Source organism: Notolepis coatsorum, assembly GCF_963971535.1.
Source record: "Notolepis coatsorum genome assembly, chromosome: 4".
Lineage (NCBI taxonomy): Eukaryota > Metazoa > Chordata > Actinopteri > Aulopiformes > Paralepididae > Notolepis > Notolepis coatsorum.
The window spans coordinates 147,873,285-147,899,411 of NC_140168.1; the positions used below are offsets into that span (position 1 = coordinate 147,873,285).

Genomic DNA, 26,127 nt, shown 5'->3' on the forward strand with positions numbered 1-26,127 from the left:
AACGTTAAACTTTTTCATTCACATATTCATAGTAAAGTATGGTCTAATGTATAAGTATGTTTTCATCTCTTTCTGCAGCTTTCTCCAGAACGTGATCTATAGCCCCAAATGCATTATATTGATGATGCAATACAGTTTTATGGCAATCAGCGCGATATAAAAAATTCCAACTAGACGTACTTCTAGAAGTTACTACACGTCATCTGATGTTGACCGGATGGGCTAGGGGGCGTTAATAATTCCGTGGGCAGCGTTATACCAATCATCTAATGTGGGTCAAATGTTGATAATAGCAGTTAGTATCGAAGACGGTAACGTTACACGCTGAAACTCACCCCAGTCTCCGCGCGCCGTTGGGCGATCATCGTCGAGTTGAAATCTTATCATTATGGGATGTAAATTTACCCGGTCCATCTCCAGCTTGTATAATGGTATATACGTCCAAATCATGTTGTTTATCGAGTTATTGGCAATCGATCACTGTGTAGTGTGACGAGCCAGAGTCGCGGGACCTATAGCGAGCGCCGGAAGTACTACGGTCGTCTAGGACAACCTCTATTCAACATCCTGTTTGGCGATTGCGCCGATCGGCCACCAGATGGCGCTCCTGAACCGCCAGAGAGCTCAGTGGGTCCTGCTGGTGGATCTCAGGCCAGCGGAGGGGACATAATGAATCCGATCGCAGATTTTTGAAATATTGATATAAGGACGCTGTACAGCGTCCCCCGGCAACTTGAGCATGGCCAGCAATGACGTGAAAAGACGTTTCATGGCAGTCAAAGTGTTAAGTTAAAATATTATAAATCTACATGCCTTGAGGATGTCATTCTTTATATAGCCTGCCTATCAGGCAAAAAAAATTATTCTAACAGAAACACTGATACCGTGATATATACCGTTACCGTCTATGCTTCAATGAAATAGAATTTAGAATTTCTAAATAGAATTTATTTCCAAAATGATAAACAAAATGTGAAACATTAATAACAAAGGGCATGTATGAAAAAGTGCTATACAAAGTTATTATTTTGAGTTTCATATACTATTGAAACAAGGATTTTCTTAGCTTTCTAAAGACAGCACATCATCTTATAACCAAAATAGTTTCAAGTTTCTTTAATAGTTGTCATACAGAAGTACAGAATACTTTTATACAAAATGCTTCTTACTGTTACGCTCCAGAGACTGTGCAAGACAAGATAAGAATGAAATAAAATAACATAGTATAGCATGTAAATTAGAAGTAAAATAATTAGGTCACAGTGTTCAGTATAGACATATGTACAATGTTCGATGCAGAGTAGACGTAACTGAGTTACCATATAATATACAATACTGTGTAGTGTACTAATATACAATACTATATAGTGCAAGGCAGAAATAGGATGAGGTGCAATTTAGGTACAATTTACAGTAGGTGTATGAGTTGTAGTGCAAATCCTTTATCAATAAATATAAAGTGTGTTTGTGTGATCTAAAGTGTGGAGAGTGGGTGCTGCAGTGTGTCGTTTGTTTAAGTGAGTGTGTGCGTGTGGGTGTGTGTGCTGTGTGCATTTGATGGTTGTTGCATAGTGTTTATTGTTCGTTTAGCAGCCTGATGGCCTGGGGATAGCTTCTTCTTCTTCTGAGTCTTTCTGTGCTCGCCTTAAGACTCCGGTATCGCTTGCCTGCCCGCAGCAGTTCAAAGAGGCAGTTGTTCGGGTGGCTCGAGTCCTTAATAATTCTCTTAGCCTTCCCCTTGCACCGCTTGTTGTAAATGTTCTGGAGGGTGGGAAGCCCCCCTCCAATTGTGCGTTCGGCTGAACGTGTCACTCTTTGTAGTCTGCTACGGTCTTGTGCAGTGCTATTCCCAAACCAGGAGGTGATGTTGCCAGTCAGGATGCTCTCTATTGTACATGAGTAGAAGTTCCTAAGGATCTTCTGACTGACTTGGAACTTCCTTAGGCGCCTGAGGAAGTAGAGGCGTTGTCGTGCCTTCTTCACAACACTGTCAATGTGTGTGGTCCATGTCAAATCCTCGGATATGTGGGCTCCGAGGTACTTGAAACTGTTCACTCTCTCAACCGGTGCCCCGTCGATGCTGAGGGGGCTGTAGTCCTTGACCCCCGACCTCCTGAAGTCCACAATCATCTCTTTTGTTTTGCTGACGTTCAGGGAGAGGCAGTTCTCCTGACACCACTGTGACAGGTTCTCTACCTCTTCCAGGTAGGCCCTTTCGTCGTTGGCAGAGATCAGGCCCACCACTACTGTGTCATCAGCAAATTTGATGGTGTTGTTGTTCCGCTGTGCTACGCAGTCATGTGTGTACAGGGAGTAGAGGAGGGGGCTCAGAACACAGCCCTGGGGGGCCCCTATGTTGAGCGTGATGGATGAGGAGGTGCAGTTGCCTGCTCTTACCACCTGGGGTCTGCCCGTCAGGAAGTCCAAGACCCACTGGCAGAGGTCATAGTTCAAGCCCAGGTCCCTGAGCTTGGCTATGAGTTTGGAGGGGACTATGGTGTTGAATGCTGAGCTGTAGTCGATGAACAGCATTCTCACATAGTTCCCCTGCCTCTTGTCCAGGTGTGATGCTGCTGTGTGCAGCACATGGGCTATGGCGTCCTCCGTGGACCTGTTGGGGCGATATGCAAATTGCAGAGGGTCCAGGTTGATGGGGAGGGAGGAACAGATGTAGCCCTTCACTAGCTTCTCAAAGCACTTCATGGCTATGGAGGTGAGGGCTACAGGGCGGTAGTCGTTGAGGCAAGCGGGCGTAGATTTTTTGGGTACAGGGATGATGGTGGACTTCTTCAGACAGGTGGGGATGACAGCCTGTTCCAAGGACAGGTTGAAGATGTCAGTGAATACCGGGGCCAGTTGGTCGGCACAGACTTTTAGGACGCGGCATGTCATGACATGTCACTGAACCGTGTAAAGAAAAGTGTCCCAGTAGCCTTTTTTACTTTACATGCCTATATTAAACATTTAATGTTTTCAGAACTGTGCAAAAAAAAGAAAAAAAAAAGATCAAGTGTCCCATTTCACTTGTTATATTTCCACATTTTAGTGTTCTTCAGCTTTTTTTCTTTTTTTTTTTTCATTCAGTGTGATAAATTCAGTCTCTGTTGAGCTTTAACAAGTCCATCAAAGTCAGGTTGCATGTCTGAGGTGGAGATGTGAAGCACAGCTGCCAGATGTTCATCAGTGAGAGAGGATCTGTACCTGGACTTGGTAAACGTCATGACTGAGAATGTCTGTTCACATATAGGTGGATCCAAAGAGAACCAACATCTTCTGAGCATGTCTCCTCATGTTTGGAAAGTTCTCCTCCTTGAGAGCAGAGTAAAACTCTAGCAGTGATGCTGACTTAAAGTGCTCTTTCAGTAGTGAATCAGACTGCAGGTCAATGAGTTCAAGCTGAACATCAGTGGGTGCACTATCAACACTGCAGGTAAAGGGAGAGGAAACCAGCTGCATTTCATCCTCAACCTTTTTGAAATCTTGAAAACGCCTTGAAAATTCATCATGCAGTGCTCCCAACATGGATGAGTACCTGTGCCAGTGATCAGCTGATGGTTTGACTTCTTTCAGGGTTTTCATGTGTTTGAGATTGTTGCTGCCTAGTTGCCTTGAAATTAATTGCAACTTTGTCATGAAGGCTTTCACATGGCTATGCATTTCATGAGCAAAAATGCCCTTGCCCTGCAGTTGTGTGTTCAGTAGGGATGGGTACCGTTCACATTTGAACCGATACGGTACCGGTACCCGTGAATTGATACCGGTACCCAACGGTACCTTTTTTCTGTAGTTTAGTCTCTAAAAATTTAATCTACCTACCTCAGTTGTGAAAAAAGAAATCCAAACTTCAAATAACCACACTTTCCACCATTTTCGGCTTGCCCCGACTGCTTTGTTGTTGAATCAAGTCAAATCCTAGGTAAGCGTATATTGTGCGTGTGAATGTTGAATTGTACCCATTCTGCAATCTGTTAATAAAATGTTCAATCAATCAATCAATATTTAACAGATTGCAGAATGGGTACAATACAGTACGGCTCAATACACACAATTGTTAAGGGGATGCAGACCAGAGAAAGACTTTAATCTTGTTTACATCATCAGGGTCCCCCATTTTCAATTCATAGTGACATTTATGACATTACACAACATTGACATCATGACATTTATGGCATAGTAGGGACATACTACAGGTATATAGTAATGTTACATTTGTGACATATATGATATGCAAATATACAGTAATCAATGTTACCCATAGATCCTAACGGAGAATATATACATTATGATGGGGAGGAGACTGTACATTAGGAGGAGGGGGTGGTAGAAAAAAGATACATACGGTGGGGAGAGAATATACGGTGGGGAGGAGACGGTCACCTGTGTGATGTTGCTACGGAGTTAAGCTAATAAAGGTGACTCACAACCACAACAGGGGACTCACGTATTTGTACTGTGAAGTAACTGTTAACACGACAATGACAAATGTGTTGTTTCTGTTTTTCTTTTTGACATAGTTGCGGCACACGGAACAAGTTAACTCACCACTACAGCCTGCAGTAGCCTAGCCAGTCTCTTGAAACACCGCTATCTTCAAACGTCCACTCGAAACGTTCTTTTGTTGGGTGGTGGCGCTCATCCTTTTCGTCTGAGAAAACCACGGTGGTTTTTCTTTTTAGTAGCCGGCTTACTCCTTCCATTTAACCGACGCTATTAAGCTAACGCTAGCTAATCGGTATAGCAGCGAGTGCACGCAGCATGGTGGCTGTGACGTCTGTAAACAAGGAGTTGATGCGCGAGGCTGCAAAAAAGACGACTGTCGTAAAAGCAAAACACACCGCAGTTTTTAATTATTTTACATTACTATTTTGTTACCCTGCCATGTGGCGGACAGACCTCTCAGACCTCGCAAATGTCACTCCAATAGCCTCCAGCTGCAACCGCGGAGCGAGCAGCGTCCTGTAGAGCTGCCGCGGTATTGATGTTTTCCTTACCGCACGGATTTGCAAAATATTTCCTACCGCGCGGTTATTACAGCACGCACAAAAAAAAAAAAAAAAAAGTTTGAATGCATTTTTTTTTTTAGTAGTAGTCTACTTTTTATAGCATATAGCCTGCCTCTAGTCTAAATGTCGATCTTTAGAGGATGACTTTGCAGCATGAATATTGTTTGGGATTCGGCAAGCACGCATTAGTTATTGAAAGTGAAACACGGATTCGAAGTTGAAACCCTCTGGTCGTGCGCCGTTCACTCGGTGTCGCGGGCAGGGGTGGTTACCCCCCCGACCCTTTCTTATTATTATTACTATAAAGTTACTACTTTATAATAAAGGCATTCGTTTTGTGGCATTACCATTATATAGTTATACGTTCAATAACATCAGCGTATTTACCGGACCATCTCAGTTCCTTTCTTTGCTCAGAGCGTGCTGAGTTGTCCCATTCTGCGGTCTGTTAATAAAGTTTTCAATCAGACAAGTGTATAGAACGAAGGGCTTTTATTATAACATTCGTTGCAGACAGTAAAATCATTATGTCTCGTTTAGTACTCCTGATGAGCGATGGTAGTCCACTCCGGCAGGGAGCTAAAGCTAACGTTATTAGCCGTATTGTGATGAGCTCTGATCAATGGCTGACATTCAGGATGTAAAAAACTGCAGGACGCTCCCAACGTGTGACGCGTCTCTCTTCTGACCAATCAGTGGTCTGCAATGTTTCACGTGACTTTTCTGGTACCCAATAGGGTCGCTTGAAACCTCGATAGAGGAGTAGGGTATATCTGCAGAGCCGAAAGCCCAACGAGAGGAGGGTACTTCATTATTATTATTATAAAAAACAGCGGTGATGCGGTATTCAGCCTACTCTGCGGTGGCCGTGATGTAACAGCGGTAATGCGGTAATCGCGGCAGCTCTAGCGTCCTGTCTCTCGGGTCGCTGTGATGACTCTGCTTGGCGCAGCCGCGGTAGAAAAATCCCTTTTTCATGATATTTGGCGCCTCTGATTGGCTAAATTTTGTTTAAATCGGTATGCATCTACAAATCATATTATACCAAGGTAGTCAATTCCGTAAGACTGCGAATCAAATGGACGGATCTCCCCAATCAAATTGACGGAAATCCGTCTGGAGACGGAACGCTTTAATGCCTGCGTATGTATGTGTTTCAGTATGTATGTGTTTCTTTAATAGTTGTCATACAAAATGCTTCTTACTGTTACGCTCCAGAGACTGTGCTAGACAAGATAGTATCAAATAACATAGTATAGCATGTAATTTAGAAGAAGAAAATGAGGTCACAGTGTTCGGTATAGACATATGTACAATGTTCTGAGTTACCATATAATAATATACAATACTATGCAGTGTACTAATGTACAGTACTATATAGTGCAAAGCAGAAATGGGATGAGGTACAATTTAGGTACAATTTACAGTAAGGTGTACGAGTTGTAGTGCAATCCTTCATCAATAAATATAAAGTGTGGGGAGTGGGTGCTACAGTGTGTTTGTTTAAAGTGGGTGTGTGCTATAAAGTGTGTGGAGTGGGTGCTACAGTGTGTTTGTTTAAAGTGAGTGTGTGCGTGTGGATGTGTGTGCTATGTGCGTTTGGTGGTTGTTGTTGTGTAGTGTTCATTGTTCGTTTAGCAGCCTGATGGCCTGGGGATAGAAGCTTCTTCTGAGTCTTTCTGTGCTCGCCTTGAGACTCCGGTATCGCTTGCCTGACCGCAGCAGTTCAAAGATGTATGTATGTATGTTCATATGTATATATGTATATATGTATGTATGTGTGTGTGTGTATGTGTATGTATATGTACTGTGTGTGTGTGTGTGTGTGTGTGGGGGGGCGGGGGTGCATCACCTTGCTCTTTCCCGGTACCAACTTGGCGATCCGGTCCCAGCGCTCTCCGATCCCCCGCGGGTTCTGCTGGAGAGCCTGCTCTAGGAGCTTCTGTTGGTTCTGGGTCCAGACGCCCTCCTCCTTGGACTTCTCCCGGGGCTCCTGCTGCCCCGACGTCCTGGACGCCCCCCCCGCGTCCTCCTCCACCACCTCCTCCTCCTCCTCCGCGTCCTCCTCCGCGGCCGTGGGGTCAAAGTCTCTCTGCCGCCGACCTTTCACCTTGGCGTCGCTGCTGCTGCCGGCGTCGCCGCCGTTACCCACCGCCTTCTTGGCTCTCCTCCTGAGGACCGGCGCGCCCCCCTCCGCGTCGCCCTCGTCCGGCTCTCTGGGCCACACGTCGAGCGGGGGCTCGTCCCTCTGAGTCATGATGTTGTCGGGTACCGCCCCGGGCGTGGCCGCGGACGCTTTCGGCGGAAGAGAGTTTCCTTTGAGCTCTGAGAGTTTAACCATTCCTGTGGCATCAGAGAGATAGAGATATAATATAACGAGTAACTAGACATTATGGTGACTTTGCTGCCCTCTAGTGGTTGATATTTGATGTGATCAGATAACCCCTTTTCTTCTTCCTAGACGGCCTTTGATAGCAGCTCAAAATGACAGTGTTTAGTGACTCTTTACAAACCCAATCTGTAACCCAATGTATTCAAACTAATGTGTAGCCACGAACCTAACTGTGCTATAGTATATGCTATATTATAAGTTAACCCTTTCACTGCCACACTACCAAATGGTTAACACTTTCACTGCGACAATACAGGTTAACCCTTTCACTGCCACACAACAAAGGGTTAACCCTTTCACTACCACACTACTGAAGGTTAACCCTTTCACTGCCACATGACAAATGGTTAACCCTTTCACTACCACACTACAGGTTAACAGTGTAGTGTGTGATAGTGAAAGGGTTCAAATCATATAAACTATTTTGTTCTTATGGACTGATTATGGAATATGTATTCTATGGTTGGAGAATTGTTGCGATATTTGACTTATGAATATCGAGTGAGCTTTGATTCACTTTGTTTTGTTTGTTGTGATGTTTCTTGCAAGTACTTCAATGTTTATGGTTTTATATATTTTTTTTGTTTTTATGCGTTTGTATTTTAAATGTTTGGACCCCAGGAAGAGTATTCTCACCTTTGTGTAGACTAATGGGGATCCACAATAAAACAAAACAATAGCCCATCAACAAAACCATCACAAACTGACCAGGACCATTAATTACTGGAAGCTCAGTCCACTTGCCTGATGTGTTGGTGACACAGTCCTTCACTTGTTTCACTTTTGCTATGACCTATGAAGAGAGAAAACCATTAGTATTTCTGTTCATTTTCAAACGATGACTTCTGTATGACACAAAGACGTAATGTTTGAATATAATAACCTGTAATCAGGGATATAAAGGCTATTTAGGCTCTCTGAATGTAAAAGAAAAAAATACATTTTCACATTTACACAGGTAACACGCAAAGCTATTAACACTTTGGTTGCCTAAGGTTAAATTAATGATATACCATCCCTTGCCAGCGCTATTTGTCTATGGAGAAAGTCCCCTTCTTTGCAGGGCTATAACTTTTTAAATTCTATTGCTACATTGCCATTATTAGGGCCCATTCAAAGTCCTATATGTATTGTTCATTGTGTAGCAACGTTAAACTTTTTCATTCACATATTCATAGTAAAGTATGGTCTAATGTATAAGTATGTTTTCATCTCTTTCTGCAGCTTTCTCCAGAACGTGATATATAGCCCCAAATGCATTATATTGATGATGAAATACAGTTTGATGGCAATCAGCGCGATATAAAAAATTCCAACTAGACGTACTTCTAGAAGTTACTACACGTCATCTGATGTTGACCGGATGGGCGAGGGGGCGTTTATAATTCCGTGGGCAGCGTTATACCAATCATCTAATGTGGGTCAAATGTTGATAATATCAGTTATTATCGAAGACGGTAACGTTACACGCTGAAACTCACCCCAGTCTCCGCGCGCCGTTGGGCGATCATCGTCGAGTAGAAATTTTATCATTATGGGATATATTATTACCCGGTCCATCTCCAGCTTGTATAATGGTATATACGTCCAAATCATGTTGTTTATCGAGTTATTGGCAATCGATCGCTATGTAGAGTGACAAGCTAGAGTCACGGGACATGTACCGAGTGGCCGGAAGCAATACGGACGTCTAGCAAAACCTCTAGTGCGCTTCCTGTTAAGCGCTTGCGCCGATCGGCCACCAGATGGCGCTCCTGAACCGCCAGAGAGCTCAGTGGGTCCTGCTGGTGAATCTCAGGCCAGCGGAGGGACATTATGAATCCGATCGCAGATTTTTGAAATATTGATATAAAGACGACGTACAGCGTCCCCCGGCAACTTTAGCATGGCCAGCAAAGACGTCTAAAGACGCCCCCTGGCAGTCAAAGTGTTAATGGAAAAGCCATTAGAAGATAAATGAGTGAAGAAGTAATTTCCCAGTGTCCGTGTGACAAAAGAAGGAAGCGGTGGAAGGACATTACAAATTCCACATTCAATGACTTAAACTAAAGTTAGCTGCTAATTAGAGCTGTCCCCGAAGCCGGTTTTTGGGATTCGAACTTCGCCAGGGTTTTTCGAACAGACGTTCGAACAAGTGTTTTTAATCATGCAAAAAATGTGCTCCTAAATTATTTTTCTGGTTCAGTACTGTCGAGTCTTGACTTTAGGCACATAGCACACATTTACACATACCGTAGCGCATATGCGCATATTGCTGGGGTTATTAAGAGTAGTAGTACCTACTTACTGGTCACGGGAGGCTTCAATAACGTTTGGATGGTAATCCATTTTGTGAAACATTTGTGAAACAACATCTTTGTTGGCCGACGGCTCCTGCTATCTTAACGTTAGCAAGCTAAACGTGTTAGTCTGACTTAATTAACGTGCATAACATAACATACCTGTGTACCGTTAAGTAACTTGTGTTCCGCTGGGAAAGTTCAGCATCACTGCATACACTTGGTTTAATCCAAATGTCCATTCGGAAATGTTGTATTATGAAATAAGATGGGTGAGTGAGCCTCTCTCTCTCTCTCTCTCTCTCTTTTTCCATGATTGATTCATTTCCTGATGATGTATGACGGTGAAAAATGATAAAAAAAGGGGAGGTTCGAACCCATTAATTAAGATTCTAATGCAAACGTAACGAACGAAGGTCAGAACGTTTGGGCTCAGCCCTACTGCTAATATCAACTAAGTTGGTCCCAAAACCGTTCAAACAAATCCCGGAGCTGCTCATAGTAGAGTGAAGTTTGCAAAGTTAGTCGAGCGAAGTTAGTTTCATATTAGCGAGCTGCTGAGCCCTCTCTCAGAGCACCTAGGAACCAACGCTCGCTCTGCCAACTCTAGACACAGGGGAACGAACCCTGTGTCAACTCAACAGCGGTCCAATCAGTCAAAATTGTGCCTGTAATCGATTGGCATGATGCCGTATGAAAAAATTAACAAAGGATCACGGTAAAAAATAAGCGGAATTGAAGCGTTTAAAATCGCCCCTCTCATTAACTTATCCAGTCTGAATTAGGGATGCTCGATATTGGCTTTTTTACCGATACCGATATTGTCCAACTCTTAATTTCCGATACCGATATCAACCGATACCGATATATGCAGGGTTTCCCCCCCCCCAAAAAACGGAATAATTTCAGGTAATTAACATTACATATCTCTTGTTGTGGAATTAACACAACATTATGCATACTTTTGACAATAAATAAAATCATTGTTCTTTTTTTTTTTTAATTTTTTTTATTATTGCAAAACAAAACTTATTAAAAGTCAGTACTCAACACACAATGTATAATGAAACTTTCAGTAAAGGTGGTTAAAATATATGCAAGTACAGAAACAGGATAAAACAAAAATAGTCAATAATAACATTTTAACCGTATACCGTGTATATCCAGCGAAGTTACAATTATATAAATGTTAGTATATAATATACCCCGAATACCTATTTTCTAAAACCCTACACACATATGCTCCAGCTCAAATCCCCCCCTCCCGGACCCCCTCTTGGATAGTACCTCTATTATCCCTCACTCCTAACCAGACATCACCATTATAGGCTAGCTTTTATTCTCTCCACCACTTCTAACCACATTAACATTTTGGATTCATTGAGCCCTAGAATTCTTGCTGTTGATATTTCTTGATATATCACATCAAGATATGTAAGAAACCACACTTTCCGGCACATTTTTTCCGGTTGAAACCAACGTGATGCAATCAGTTTTTTAGCTACTGTGATACCCGATAAAACCAATCTTTTTAGTTGTGGGTTCACTGCAAACTCAAAAACATCATTCAATAGCAATACCGCGGGGTGTACAGGTATATTCCAAAATACGAGTATTGATAATTGTTGGGACACATCTTCCCAGAATGCCTTAACTGGTGGGCAGTCCCAATACATGTGCATAAATGTTCCTTCGTCCCCATTTGTACATTGGGAGCATTTGGAGTTTTGTATAAGCCCCATTTTGCACAGCCTTATAGGAGTCAAGTATGTCCTGTGAATATAGTTCAGATTGATTTGTTGATGATCCGGGTTCCTTGATGTAAGTCGGACATTTGCCCAGGCTCCTTGCCAATCAAAGTCATTTTCCAGGTCTGGTATATCCCTCCTCCAGACATTGTCTAGTTGAAGGGTTTCGTACGAGGACGTTAGTAATTGTGAATAAAAACCTGATACAAAACCTCCCAATGTATTTCTGTCATAGAAAAATTTGTGGTATCTGTGGTGTTCAATTGGTATGTGTAATGGAACACCGTGAGATCTCATACAAAGTTTTAACTGTATGTAAAAAAGCCATGTGGACTCGGTGAGGTTAAACTTTATGCATATTTCGACATAACTACAGAGGCCCTTGTTATTAAAAATATCCCCTAATGAGTGTATGCCTCTTTCTTCCCATACAGGGAATCTTATAGGTCGTTTTCCCATTAAGAGAGCATTGTTATTGAATATGGGAGTGTGATTATGCCATACTTGATTGTTAGGAAATTTCCTTTGAGTTTCCCGCCATGTCCTGATTGCATGGGTTATTATTGGGCCAAATTCTCGCTCACAATGCTTGATTGAAAGTTTAGTGTATGCTATGTCATTCAATCTCTGTGGGGCTACTATGTTTTCTTCTAATTCTCTCCAAGATACCAAAGCCTCGGGGTCAAACCATATCTTCTTCAATGGTCTTAATGTGAAGGCATTAAAATATTGTAAAAAATCTGGGACTGCCATGCCACCGTCTGCTTTACTTCTCTGTGCGGTGGATCTTTTTATGCGAGGCGGTTTGTTATTCCAAATAAATTTGTATGTGGAGGTTTGTAATCTTTTCCAGTAGCCCTCTGGAGGAGGTAACGGAAGCATTGAGCTGAAGAAATTGATTCTTGGTAATACATCCATCTTAACTATTGATACCCTTGCCTGTACTGAGTTTTTAAGTTTTGCCCACCTGTCCAGGTCGTCCTTGATTTTGTTCTGTATTTTTGTGTAATTGTGCTTCACCGTTTGTCTTATGGTGGGGAATATTTCCACTCCCAAGCATCTGAAATGTTTTACCATCGGTATCGCACCTGGGAGGGTTATACCTTTTTTTGCAGGGGTGTTAAGTGGAAGGAAAGCCGACTTCGGCCAATTTATCTTAAATCCCGATAGATCACCAAAGTTCTCAATCAACTTGAGCAGATGAGGCAATGTGGTGTTGGGGTTTTGCATGAACAATATTACGTCGTCCGCATATAAACTAATTTTTTGTTGTGTGCCCTTGATTACGATTGGTTCTATGGATTGGGATTGTCTTATATATTGTGCTAAAGGCTCTAATGATAAATTGAATAGTCCGGGACTAAGAGTGCAACCCTGTCTGGCAGAGCGTGATACCGGAAAGATTTTGGAGATGATTGTGCCTGTTGTAATCATGGCCGATGGGTCCTTGTATAGTACTTTAATCATATCAATGAAACCTTTTCCTAACCCCATCCTTTCCAATACTGCCCATAGAAACGACCATTCCAACCTGTCAAATGCTTTCATAGCATCCAGGGATAGTATCGCCTTAGGTGTGATGTCCTCTTTGTCTGTATCTAGTACGTGCAGTATTCGCCTTATGTTATCATTGATCAGGCGACCTTTTATGAAGCCTGTTTGGTCCGTATGAACTAAAGACGTCATATGCTTTTGCAATCTGATGGCTAATATCTTAGAGTACAGTTTGACATCGGTTCCGAGGAGGCTTAAAGGACGGTAACTACCGCATTCAGTGGGGTCTTTGTCTTTTTTGTGAAGAACTGAAATGAGTGCGGTATTTTGGTGTTCGATGAAGCTTCCCTCTTTGACTGAGTATAAGATCATATTTAGTAATAAGGGTCCAAATATGTCCCAGCAAGAAATGTACATTTCTGATGGGATACCGTCAATTCCCGGAGCTTTGCCGTTTTTCATTCCGGATATGGCCTTCTTGAGTTCTTCTAATGTGATCGGTACTTCTAACTGTTTAGCGTCTTCATCTGTAAGTTTAGGGAGAGTAATTTGATTAAGATATGTGTCTAATTTGTCCTGATCAAAGGTCGTTTCTGAGTTATATAAATCGGAGTAGAATTCTTTGAATGTATCGTTTATTATTTTGGGTTCTGTTACTAGAGCTTGTTGTTTCCTAATGGCAGTTATATCTGCAAATTTTGCATTAATTCTTAATCGCATGGCTAATAGGTGACTAGGTTTAGAACCTTGGAAGTACTGCTGTTGTCTAGTGCTGCGTATTTGCAATTCCGATTTTTGTCTGTACATTGCTTTGATCTCGGTCTTTAGAATGTTAACTTGGTTATCTAGTCTAGTAGAGTTGTTGTATTTTAAAGAATTAAAAAGCGTTGAGTAAAGCGTTTCCTTTTCAGACAGTTTTGTGTTTTGATTTTTGCGCAATATGGAGGTAAATCTATCCGAGAAATCCTTGATCATACTCTTTACCGACATCCATAATATTCTGGGATCTTGCACCGAGTTAGTATTAACTTGTAGGAATACTGTGAGAGCTTCTTTAATTTGTGTAATGAATTCCTTGTTGTTAAGCAGCATCGAATTAAAACGCCATCTTGGGGCCCGGGTAGATAATGTACCAAATGTTGCTTTCAGGATTAAGTAGCAGTGATCTGATAGCGCATTGGGTGTCATTTCCACTTCGTATTTATCAAATATTCTCGGGGATGCAAAGACGTAATCAATTCTGGATAGTGTGTTGTGTCTCGCCGAACGACAGGAGTACTTGCGGGTCATGGGGTTAAGTGAACGCCATAAATCAGTTACTCCTGTTGATTTCGACCAATCTTTTAATGCTTTAGATGAATTCTTTTGTTCGCTGGAGAAGGAAAGGTAAGTTTTGTCCATCCTTGGGTTCCAAATGGCATTAAAATCCGCACCTATTATGTATGAGTACTCGGGATGGTTTAACATTTCTCCTGTTAGTGAAGTGAAGAAACCCACTTCGTACAAATTCGGGGCATATACCGCTGCCAATGCAATTTTCCTGTTATTGTGTATAATCCTAGCTATAGTTATGCGCCCCTCAGCATCCGACCATACCCCTTTCAATTCGATATTTAATTTGCGTCTGACGACTATGGCTACCCCTCTAGTTCTCGTAGCAAAAGAAGAGTGACCAATATTATGGTATATGTTATCCGCTAACGTATTTATGTCTCCCTCTAAAATGTGCGTTTCGCTTAATAGTGCCACGTCCACATGTTCTTTTTTCATCAGTGTAAGCACGCTTTTGCGCTTGTGTTGTTTGTTTATCCCACCGGTGTTCCATACCATTATATTCAAACTAGCCATAGTCTATGCATGTTTTCGTGTAGTTTTTGGTAATGTTTCTGGAGTATGAAGCCACAATAGATGCACATCCAATTAATGAGGTCCCGTTGAGAGCTGAGCTTAAAAACATATATATATACAAATAAAAATCCCCTATTTTCCCCTCTCCCAGAAAGTCGAACATGCCTGTGTTCCAAGAACACATCCTCCGCGATTGACTTTCTCCCATGGTCCACCGGATTGCCCAACCTGAGCATTGTAATCCTAATTTTCCTATGCTCATTGCCATAGGATCTAACATTTCCATTCTATTGCAATAGAATGTCGCTTTTGGTCTTGCACCTTCCCTTACTGTAATGAAGTATTGTGATAATTAACCTAAAGATAAAAATAAAAAATAAAATAAAAAGAGAATAAACCTTTATCGACATATTCCTTTGAACCCTCCACCAACGTGTGAGGGAAAAAAAAAGGAAAAGATTGTAGATCAGTATTGACACTTAATGTGAAGAACATTGGAAAAGAATAATGTAAGTTACAATATATTTAAAAAATATATAGTAATATTGACACCTTAATGTGAAGAACATTGGAAAAGAACAATGTAAGTTAAATTATGTTTAAAAAATATAGGGTGATGAGAAGAAAAAATTTAATAAAATAAAAATCAATGGAAAGATATAGATAAGGAATAAGAGATAAATAATTATCAACGTGGAGAAGCCACTAGAACCGATTTAACTGATTAGATAAGATAGAAAAGCAGCGCCTTTTAGCGCTTCAATGTGCCTTTAATGGAGTGATTACTTAAATTGTTAGAATAACCTTGCTGTGCCCATACGTTTATGTGTGGATAATTTTAAAGTATTATTAAGGGCTGATTGCACTTCATTTAATTTATATATGCTATGTGTATGCACACCGAATGTTATTGTTAGAGTTGTATGCTTCGTTGTCATGGTGCCTTATATTCTAGAAGGTTGTAGAATATACTAGTGCCTAGACTACTTTACTTCGTTGTCATGGTGCCTTATATTCTAGAAGGTTGTAGAATACACTAGTGCCTAGACTATTTTACATTCCAGAGTGATCTAAGAGACCCAGGGCATTTGAGCGATAAACCCAGAATATTCCAGATAGATCTTTTTGTATTGATATTTATTTGACCCCTCAGAGACCAGAGACTGAAATTATAATGTATTATGAATCGTATTATACACAGTAAACATTGTTATAGACGACTTGCATATCGTTTGCTACTTGATGAACACAGCAATGTTATTCCAACACTGGTGGAATGACCTCATTGATGAACACAATAAAGTCATTCCTACACTGGTATATATTTAGGGAGAGGCTTAACTGGTTCCGGCATTTCCGTCATGCTTTGGGTTATTTGCTGCATTTTGAATCAGGAAATCCTCAGCATAAAAGGGTGTAAATGGACCTGACCTGCGGCCGTTATTGTCCAAGAATGATAACAGCGCCGGATATGCTAGCCTTGGCTTGTGGCCGGCTGTGTACAGCTTTTGCATCACAACTTTGTATGGTTGACGTCGGATGATGGCCTCTCTGCTCAAATCTTCGTAGATAAATATTGGTTTATCACCATACTTCAGCATCCCACGTTGGTTGCGAGCATATTTGATGATTTCATCCCTTGTTGTAGTTTTCCGTAGAGTGACAACGATGACTCTCGGCCCGTTGGTATTTTGCCCCTGGGAACCAATTCTGTAAACTTGTTCCACTTCTGGCACTTTGTTTGGATCGGAGTTATTCAAAATCGTTGATAACACGTTTGGAAAGTTGATGTCATCGCAGTTCACTGATTCATCAAGCCCCACAATGCGGATGTTATTCCGCCTGTGGTAACGATGGGTTTCTAGTTGCCTCTCCATCCCTTCGTTTTTAAGCAATTTTATTTCCCTCCGGTATTCATCTTTAACTTTTTCCATCTCTTCTCCCATCGCTGTCATGATACCTTCGTTCGCCTTGACTGCTTTTGTGTTTTCTGTCACCGAAATCTCCACTGTCGTGATTCGCACGGACAGCAAAGTGACTGCTCTCATAACCTCTTCGAATTTAGTATCGATGTGTTCAGCGTGTGCGACCAACTGTTCTTCTACGTGTGCTTTGAAAGCGATCATCTGTTCTTTTATCAGGGTAGTCAGAGAGTTGAAGTCGGGCTGTGCAACTGAACTGCTTGTGTCAGTTGATGTTGTTGGAGCAGTGAGGGATCCGATGGATGATTGTGCTATTATCTTCTCAAAATCGCCTGCTTTTTCCTTCACGGTACTTTTTTCTGATGTTCCTGCTATGTTGTCATCTGTTGTCTCCATCTCGGGGCCAGTTGTCCTTGGTCCCTGTGTATTCTCCTCTATATTCCCCGCGCCGGGGCTCACCAACGGATCTGCCACAGCGTCGCCTGTCATTGTCTTTGACCGAGTTTCAATCTGCGCCGTTGGCTTTGCCGTATCTTGTTTCTTTCCCGTCTTTTCCCCACCCCTAACCATGTTGTCTTTTGATATAGTTAGTAGAAGGTCTTATCAATACATACGATGTGGTCTAGTCTCTTTTGGTATTGTCCAAATAAGGTTTTTAAACGAAATTAACGATAACGGGAGCGGAGCTATAACCAATTGCGTGCGCTACATATTGCAGCTTAACCGGAAGTCAAAAAAAAATCATTGTTCTTACTTGCTTGCCTGGGTAAATAAAGGTTATAGAAATGTAAACAATAAAAAATAAAAATTGAAAACCGATAGATATTTTCCGATATCACATTTTAATGCCAATATCGGCCGGTAATATCGGTAGGCTGATAATATTATATCGGACATCCCTAGTCTGAACGTATCCCTGGACTCACCTCTGCGACTGATCTTCCCAGTTCATGGGCGATCTTCTCCCAGCGGCCGGGCGTTCCCCCGGGGAACTTGGCCATGTTCCGCGTCAGCAGGCTGACATCTTCCTCTGTCCAGCCTAGTGTCTGGGGGGGGGGGGGGGGGGGGGCAGTACTGTTACATCTAGACATTTATGACATACCAGATCTACAAATATACAGTACTGTTTATGAGTACAAAAAGAGTCTAAAAAGAGAGTATATACATTTGAGGGGGAAGAAACTGTACATTGGAGGAGGTTGGTTGGGTGGGTGGGGGGGATGGGTAGGCGGGGTCGGGGGGGGGGGGGGACTGTACATTGGAGGGGGTTGGGTTTGGACATTTACAGGGGCCAGTTTCGAATTGCAGTCTCCCGTAGGTGCTCTTTGAGAGTGGTTTTGAAGGTGGGTAGTGATTCACATTCCTTTACAGCTGTGGGTAGGGCGTTCCACATTGATGTGGCATAATTGCTAAACGTGTTTAGTCCCTTGTTTGAGCCGAATCTGGGTTTAACATGATTTGTGGAGCTCCCTCTGGTGTTGTGGTCGTGGTATTCACGGACCTTTGGGAAGTATTTTGACATGTACATGGGTACCTTAGTGGTGTAGTGTATCTTGTAGACCAGGCCCATTGCAAGTTGCTGTACTCTGTCGTCTACTCTAAGCCATCCTAGGTTGTCAAAGTGGGCAGGGGTGAGGGGGGTTCTAGGAGTAAGGTCAAGCAGTAGTCTGACCAGTTTGTTTTGTGATGTTTGTAATCTTGTTTTTAGTGCCTTTGAGGTGCTTTGGTACCATGAGGTGCAAGCATAGTCGTAGTACCCTTGAATGAGTGCTCCTGCCAGAGTCTTCAGGGTATTCTTGTTTACCAGAGAGGAGATCCGGTACAAGAATCTAGTTTGTTGGTTGACTTTTTTGATTACATTGGATGCCATTTTGTCACAGGAAAGATTTGCCTCTAGGATGGAACCCAGGTAGGTAATTTCATCTTTCCTTGTGACAATATTGTCACCCACTGTAACTGAGAAGACCGAGACAGAGAGAGACAGGGAGAGAGAGAGACGGAGAGAGAGAGGGAGACAGAGAGAGACAGAGAACATGTGTATGTCACACTGTATCTAGAGGGTTCATTAGCTCTTGAGGTCCGTCAGAATGTAAACCGCCAGGCTCCTTGTTCAGTTGCCTTTGCAAATCTCTGTTACCTGAAGGATGAGCTAAGCGGTGTTGTGCATTATAGCTACTATTAGATGCATTATTTATTCACACAAGCAGAGTCTCTAGTATCTTTACCACAATGTTTAGCAAACGGGGGAGGGGAACACACCAAAAGAAGGGGGAGGAGAACAACAAAAAACAAGGGGGGAGGGGGAACAAACAAAAACAAACAGTAAACAGTGAAAGAACCCACATTGTCCTTCTGGAATGTTGGACAAACGTTGGAGAAAAACTTCAGGACGTACCTTCTTCTTCTGGGCCTTCTTGTCGTCGAGCCAGTCGTCCATCTGGTCTTCTATGTCTTCAATAGAAGTGCCCTGGTCGTAGGTCTGCAGCAGCGAGCCGTCTGCGGCCGAGGGCTCGTAGATGGGGAACTCAAATTTAGGCTTCTTTACTTTGGGTTTCTTCTCCCCTGAGAGTAAACGAGGAATTGGTGTCATACAGTATCAACTAGGGATGCACCGATCCGACTTGTTCAGTCCCGATACCGATACCTGGGCTTTGGGTATCGGCCGATCCCGAGTACCGATCAGATACCCATTGTTAAATTAATAAACTGTACGTCTCACTGTGTGGAAGAGACTGGGATCATTATTTTGTGCAAGGCAACATCAGGCGTGACTTAAAACATTACTTTCCTAACTTAGTGAAACAAAATGTAACAAATAAAAAAAGATATCATTATAAAAAAAAAAGTTTTATCGTCTCCGATACCCGATCTAGCTATTTTAGTCATATCGGGGCCGATATCGATATCGGAGCATCCCTAGTATCAACGCCTTAGAAACGCAACTGTTGTATGTGTCCACTATTGTTTAACAAGTCACACGTCATGAGAAATTCATAAATACAATACGATTCAGTCATTACTTTGAACAGCTTCCTGTTCTGCAATGGCTTCTTCTTCTTCTTTCTCTTTGATCTTCATCTCCTTATATTCCTCATAATACTGCTTTGCTTCCTGAAACAGACACCGATTAAGATTAAACAACAAAAATAAAAACGATCAAATAGCTTGTAGCCATAAAGATGCACGTTTGGCTTAGTGGAGAAAACAACATTTTTCAATACTCGCCCTTATATTGTCATATACATTTCAATATGTCCCGGGTGTGAGATGGATATGTCCAGGTGTGAGAGGTGTGAGATGGATATCTACCTGGATGACCTGGGGAAGAGACTTCAGAGACAGAAAGAGCCAGATGCAGAGCTTCAGTGGCAAGATGTCCTGCCAGTGAGGTTTGTCATGTGATCTAGAATGAAAACAGAACAGAAGAATATTAAAAAAATAAAAATAAAATATGACCTGGCCCCTGGACCTCATCTCCTCAGAGTCCATACCTCTCATCTCCTCAGAGTCCATACCTCTCATCTCCTCAGAGTCCAGACCTCTCATCTCCTCAGAGTCCAGACCTCTCATCTCATCTCCTCAGAGTCCAGACCTCTCATCTCCTCAGAGTCCAGACCTCTCATCTCCTCAGAGTCCAGACCTCTCATCTCCTCAGAGTCCAGACCTCTCATCTCATCACCTCAGAGTCCAGACCTCTCATCTCCTCAGAGTCCAGACCTCTCATCTCCTCAGAGTCCAGACCTCTCATCTCCTCAGAGTCCAGACCTCTCACCTCCTCAGAGTCCAGACCTCTCATCTCCTCAGAGTCCAGATCTCTCATCTCCTCAGAGTCCAGACCTCTCATCTCCTCAGAGTCCAGACCTCTCACCTCCTCAGAGTCCAGACCTCTCATCTCCTCAGAGTCCAGACCTCTCATCTCCTCAGAGTCCAGACCTCTCATCTCCTCAGAGTCCAGACCTCTCATCTCCTCAGAGTCCTGGGCCCTCATTCATCAATGTGTGCGTAGAACATGTTCTATTTCCACACGTAAGCACGGAATGTAGAACCAGTGTACGCACAGGGAAGTCGGGATTCATCACACGTGCGTACGCAGGCTCTATGCTCCTCCGTGTTGATGAATACCACTTTGTTCTACCGTCAATGCTCGTGCATGATTATCCATATATGGTCATGAAAATGAGGAAACACCCCCCATGGGATGTGAAATAATGGACTGACCCGAGCGGAACTCTGAGAAACTCCACGAAGATTGTTCACTGCTGTCGAACCAAGAAGACACTATCGCGTATTATGGGATAAATAAAAGGCGGACTTGTAAACGGTGATGTCAGATATCAACGGCTCCCTAAGACCATTGCTGCAATTCTGCCTGGACAGCTCAAAATACTAATAAAGACCGTTCGTTGACCACTGTTTGGCGTTGGTTGTGTGTCATTATAACCGTGCTGTAATATGAATGCCTTTATTAGTTGTGTTCGATTGGCTATATGATTTTTAGAGGCATCTATTTTGTTGTCGGCTAATAAAGACCGCGCTGGAATATGACTGCCTTTTCCCGTGTTGTTTGATTAATACCCAGGGATTAAAGTTCTCCTCAATTTTATTCCAAATCGCGATGGATCTCCCGTCAATTTTCTACCTGCTGCATATGATTTCTAGAGGCATACTACAATCTATTTTGATGTCAGTATTGGGTAGCCTATATAAACAATAATACGAGCATATACAAGAACAATGAATCTCACTGCATGTATGATGTAGCCTGCCTTTCAATACATGAACTTGAATCCCATCATATACATAGTCTGTCCACTATCTGGTGTCATTGCAATGCGTTTTCTATTCTTTCTTATACAGTAAAAATGGGGAAGAACACTATATTCATATGACTTGTATTCTGCTTACAGCTTCGAAATTCCACTTGTTTCGTTTAACGTAAAGCCTTTTAAATATAATCAAAGCGTTCCCGTGTTTCGGCGGTCTGTGCGCAAAATAATAACGAGTTGAGCTTTATGATTTATGATGAATTGAAAATGGGGGACCCTGATGTAAACAAGACGAAAGTCTTTCTCTGGTCTGCATCCCCTTAACAATTGTATGTACTGAGCTGTACTGTACTGTACCCATTCTGCAATCTGTTAATAAACTTTTCAATAGGGGAGCTCCAGTAGCTCACCACGTACCGCGAGTGCTATTTCAGCGCCGTGGACAACCGTGCTCGTCACGGATCTGGGGCTGAGCGAGTTCGAATCCCGGACTGCAGCCGTGCCTTTCCCAGAGTGTCTTCCCCCCCATCTGAACCCTTTCAGCCTGCTTCTGTCGGTCGAACTTGACCAAGTATAAATGCGATAAACGTATAAAAGAGCCAGGGAAATGGCCAAAGTTTAAAAAAATAAAAATAAAACTTTTCAATCAATCAAGCTACGCGGAGCGCAGTCAGTCAGTAGCCTACACCCCGTATATTCCGATAACGCTATATAAACCATGCTGCATTCATTCTGAGAGAAAGATCTATTATTCCAAATGCTATTTATAGGGTTTTGACCATAATTACACTACTGTTGCTATTTTACAATGAACTATAATGAATTACGGTTCATACAGAACATCCAGTGTTATTATGCACAGAAGCTCATTTCCTTGTTGTAATAATATATTCTACCACTGGGCGCCAGGTACGCATGGTCCGAGCTGTGCGTAAATATAAGCACGAAGTCAAGTTCAAGTTGAAATTGATGAATCCCACTCTTTGCTTAGAAATGATCGTACGCACAGGGTAAGCACAAATCTGTGCGTAGAACACGTTGATGAATGAGGGCCCAGACCTCTCATCTCATCTCCTCAGAGTCCAGACCTCTCATCTCCTCAGAGTCCAGACCTCTCATCTCCTCAGAGTCCAGACCTCTCATCTCCTCAGAGTCCAGACCTCTCATCTCCTCAGAGTCCAGACCTCTCATCAGAGTTCTAACCTCTCAGTTTGACCCGTGGAGCTCATCTCCTCAGAGTTCTTACCTCTCAGTTTGGCCCGTGGACCTCATCTCCTCAGAGTTCTTACCTCTCAGTTTGACCCGTGGACCTCATCTCCTCAGCAGGCTTAGAGTTCTTCTCAGTTTTTTTCCTCTTCTCCTTCTTCTTCTTAGTCAGGAGTTCATCCTGGAGAGAGCAAGGAGACATGCTACTGGCATTCAGGGGAAATAAAGTATCCAATAGGGTTACCGTTAATATTATTCAAACGGATCACAGTTATAAACAGTTTTTTGTAATTCCATCCCAGGGGTCCAGGCCCCACTCACCAGCTGCTTCTCCAGGTAGATGGACCAGATGACGGCGTAATGTCCGACGGTGAGGATGAGGAAGAGCAGGAAGCCCAGCTCGCCGTTGCTCATCCTGCGAACCCGTCTGTAGTAAAAGACCGGCTGCCTCCAGTCTGGCAGACCGTTGACCAGGATGTCATTGTACCTGTGGGGAGGCAGAGGGGACACGCTAACGCTGGTGTACATGGTGCTAACGCTGGTGTACATGGTGCCAACGCTGGTGTACATGGTGCCAACGCTGGTGTACATGGTGCTAACTAGGGCTGTCTTAAATACTTCGAAGCTTCGTTCGATGGCACAAGCAAATCGAAGTTAAAAAAAATAAAAAAAAAAAAGATAAAAAAAACGTTCAACTTTTTTTTTTTCAACTTTTTTTTTTTTTACTTCGATTTGTGTGTGTGTGTGCGTGTGTGTGTGTGAGAACTACCCATCCCAGTTAGGACAGCCGAATCCCGTCCAATCTTTCGCCGTCGACTAAAGACTCACTTCTTCAACCATTATCTAAAATGATTAAAAAAATAAAAAATAAAAAATCTAACCGTGACTAACCTTACTGTCATGCACTTTTCCTAATAAACTAACCTACACTGTAACACGCAACACTTTGATAAACATTGTTACTCAGCTGATAGAGTTGTACCCTTCTTGCTGTCTTGTCGTACAGAACTTGTAAGTCGCTTTGGATAAAAGCGTCAGCTAAATGACTAAATGTAAGTGTGTGTGTGTGTGTGTTTGTGTGTGCATGGGGCCATTGGGTGGGGCCGGGGGACAAATACACTAGAGGAAAGTAACCCAGCTCAGCACTGCCCAAATTATATCATCACTATTGCCTGTTTGAAGGATATCATCCTCAAATATATATACACCTACATGCCTTGTAGAATTCCACACATAAGAAAGAAAGATACTGGGGATACTGGGATGAATAAACAAAATAGGAAATAAAATTTAGATAAGGTGCTACTGAGATGTTTTGGTGAGTTCTTTGTTTTTTTGTGGAAGTTGCCCTTCTTAAAAATGCATGAACATTCACTGATAATTGGTCTGTAGTGGAGTCTACAAGGTCTACATTGCCGGACCATGTAGACTGACATAATTCTGTGCATAGTTTAGTCTACACAGGCCATATTTCAAATAATCAAAATCTTACTTCATTCATCTTAAACATTCTTGATTTGGGGGATTGGTAGTTCCCATGAAATCTGAAGTTGTTCAAACGACAACAGTGATCCACCTTGAATTAAATCACACAGCAGAGTGAAACCTTGTTGGCTCAGTCACGAAAGGGGCTACTTAATTAATTAATCCAACCCACTTTATTTATAGAGCACATTTAAAAACAACAACGTTTATGAAAGTGCTGTACAAGTCCCACAACATAAGATAAAAAAAAAAAAAAAAAAAAATAATAATAATTTTTGTTCCCGAAGCTTCGAATTAAAATCGAAGCTCGGCCCCGAAGCTTCGATTGCCAAAAAAAGCTTCGAAGGTCAGCCCTAGTGCTAACGCTGGTGTACATGGTGCCAACGCTGGCGTACATGGTGCTAACGCTGGCGTACATGGTGCTAACGCTGGTGTACATGGTGCCAACACTGGTGTACATGGTGCTAACGCTGGTGTACATGGTGCTAACGCTGGTGTACATGGTGCTAACGCTGGTGTACATGGTGCTAACGCTGGTGTACATGGTGCTAACGCTGGCGTACATGATGCTAACGCTGGCATACATGATGCTAACGCTGGTGTACATGGTGCTAGACACGCTAACGCTGGTGTACACATGGTGCCAACGCTGGTGTACATGGTGCTAGACACGCTAACGCTGGTCATGATGCTAACGCTGGTGCTACATGATGCTAACGCTGGTGTACATGGTGCCAACGCTGGTGTACATGGTGCCAACGCTGGTGTACATGGTGCTAACTAGGGCTGTCTTAAATACTTCGAAGCTTCGTTCGATGGCACAAGCAAATCGAAGTTAAAAAAAATAAAAAAAAAAAAGATAAAAAAAACGTTCAACTTTTTTTTTTTTCAACTTTTTTTTTTTTTACTTCGATTTGTGTGTGTGTGTGCGTGTGTGTGTGTGAGAACTACCCATCCCAGTTAGGACAGCCGAATCCCGTCCAATCTTTCGCCGTCGACTAAAGACTCACTTCTTCAACCATTATCTAAAATGATTAAAAAAATAAAAAATAAAAAATCTAACCGTGACTAACCTTACTGTCATGCACTTTTCCTAATAAACTAACCTACACTGTAACACGCAACACTTTGATAAACATTGTTACTCAGCTGATAGAGTTGTACCCTTCTTGCTGTCTTGTCGTACAGAACTTGTAAGTCGCTTTGGATAAAAGCGTCAGCTAAATGACTAAATGTAAGTGTGTGTGTGTGTGTGTTTGTGTGTGCATGGGGCCATTGGGTGGGGCCGGGGGACAAATACACTAGAGGAAAGTAACCCAGCTCAGCACTGCCCAAATTATATCATCACTATTGCCTGTTTGAAGGATATCATCCTCAAATATATATACACCTACATGCCTTGTAGAATTCCACACATAAGAAAGAAAGATACTGGGGATACTGGGATGAATAAACAAAATAGGAAATAAAATTTAGATAAGGTGCTACTGAGATGTTTTGGTGAGTTCTTTGTTTTTTTGTGGAAGTTGCCCTTCTTAAAAATGCATGAACATTCACTGATAATTGGTCTGTAGTGGAGTCTACAAGGTCTACATTGCCGGACCATGTAGACTGACATAATTCTGTGCATAGTTTAGTCTACACAGGCCATATTTCAAATAATCAAAATCTTACTTCATTCATCTTAAACATTCTTGATTTGGGGGATTGGTAGTTCCCATGAAATCTGAAGTTGTTCAAACGACAACAGTGATCCACCTTGAATTAAATCACACAGCAGAGTGAAACCTTGTTGGCTCAGTCACGAAAGGGGCTACTTAATTAATTAATCCAACCCACTTTATTTATAGAGCACATTTAAAAACAACAACGTTTATGAAAGTGCTGTACAAGTCCCACAACATAAGATAAAAAAAAAAAAAAAAAAAAAAAAAAAAAATTTTTGTTCCCGAAGCTTCGAATTAAAATCGAAGCTCGGCCCCGA

The 26,127-nt window shown here is 42.3% G+C and overlaps 1 protein-coding gene across 1 annotated transcript in view; it reads right to left on the bottom strand.

Moving 5' to 3' along the window:
• Nucleotides 1-26,127, bottom strand: part of dnajc1 (DnaJ (Hsp40) homolog, subfamily C, member 1) — a 48,083-nt gene that overhangs the window by 4,226 nt on the left and 17,730 nt on the right. Inside the window, exons 4-11 of the mRNA XM_084312644.1 lie at nucleotides 22,980-23,145; nucleotides 22,742-22,839; nucleotides 19,996-20,089; nucleotides 19,707-19,797; nucleotides 19,082-19,248; nucleotides 17,613-17,732; nucleotides 8,140-8,188; nucleotides 6,856-7,346 (exon numbers count right to left, since the gene is read on the bottom strand). Of these exons, the coding sequence (XP_084168770.1) occupies nucleotides 6,856-7,346; nucleotides 8,140-8,188; nucleotides 17,613-17,732; nucleotides 19,082-19,248; nucleotides 19,707-19,797; nucleotides 19,996-20,089; nucleotides 22,742-22,839; nucleotides 22,980-23,145 (1,276 nt within the window). The remainder of the gene's footprint in view (nucleotides 1-6,855; nucleotides 7,347-8,139; nucleotides 8,189-17,612; nucleotides 17,733-19,081; nucleotides 19,249-19,706; nucleotides 19,798-19,995; nucleotides 20,090-22,741; nucleotides 22,840-22,979; nucleotides 23,146-26,127) is intronic.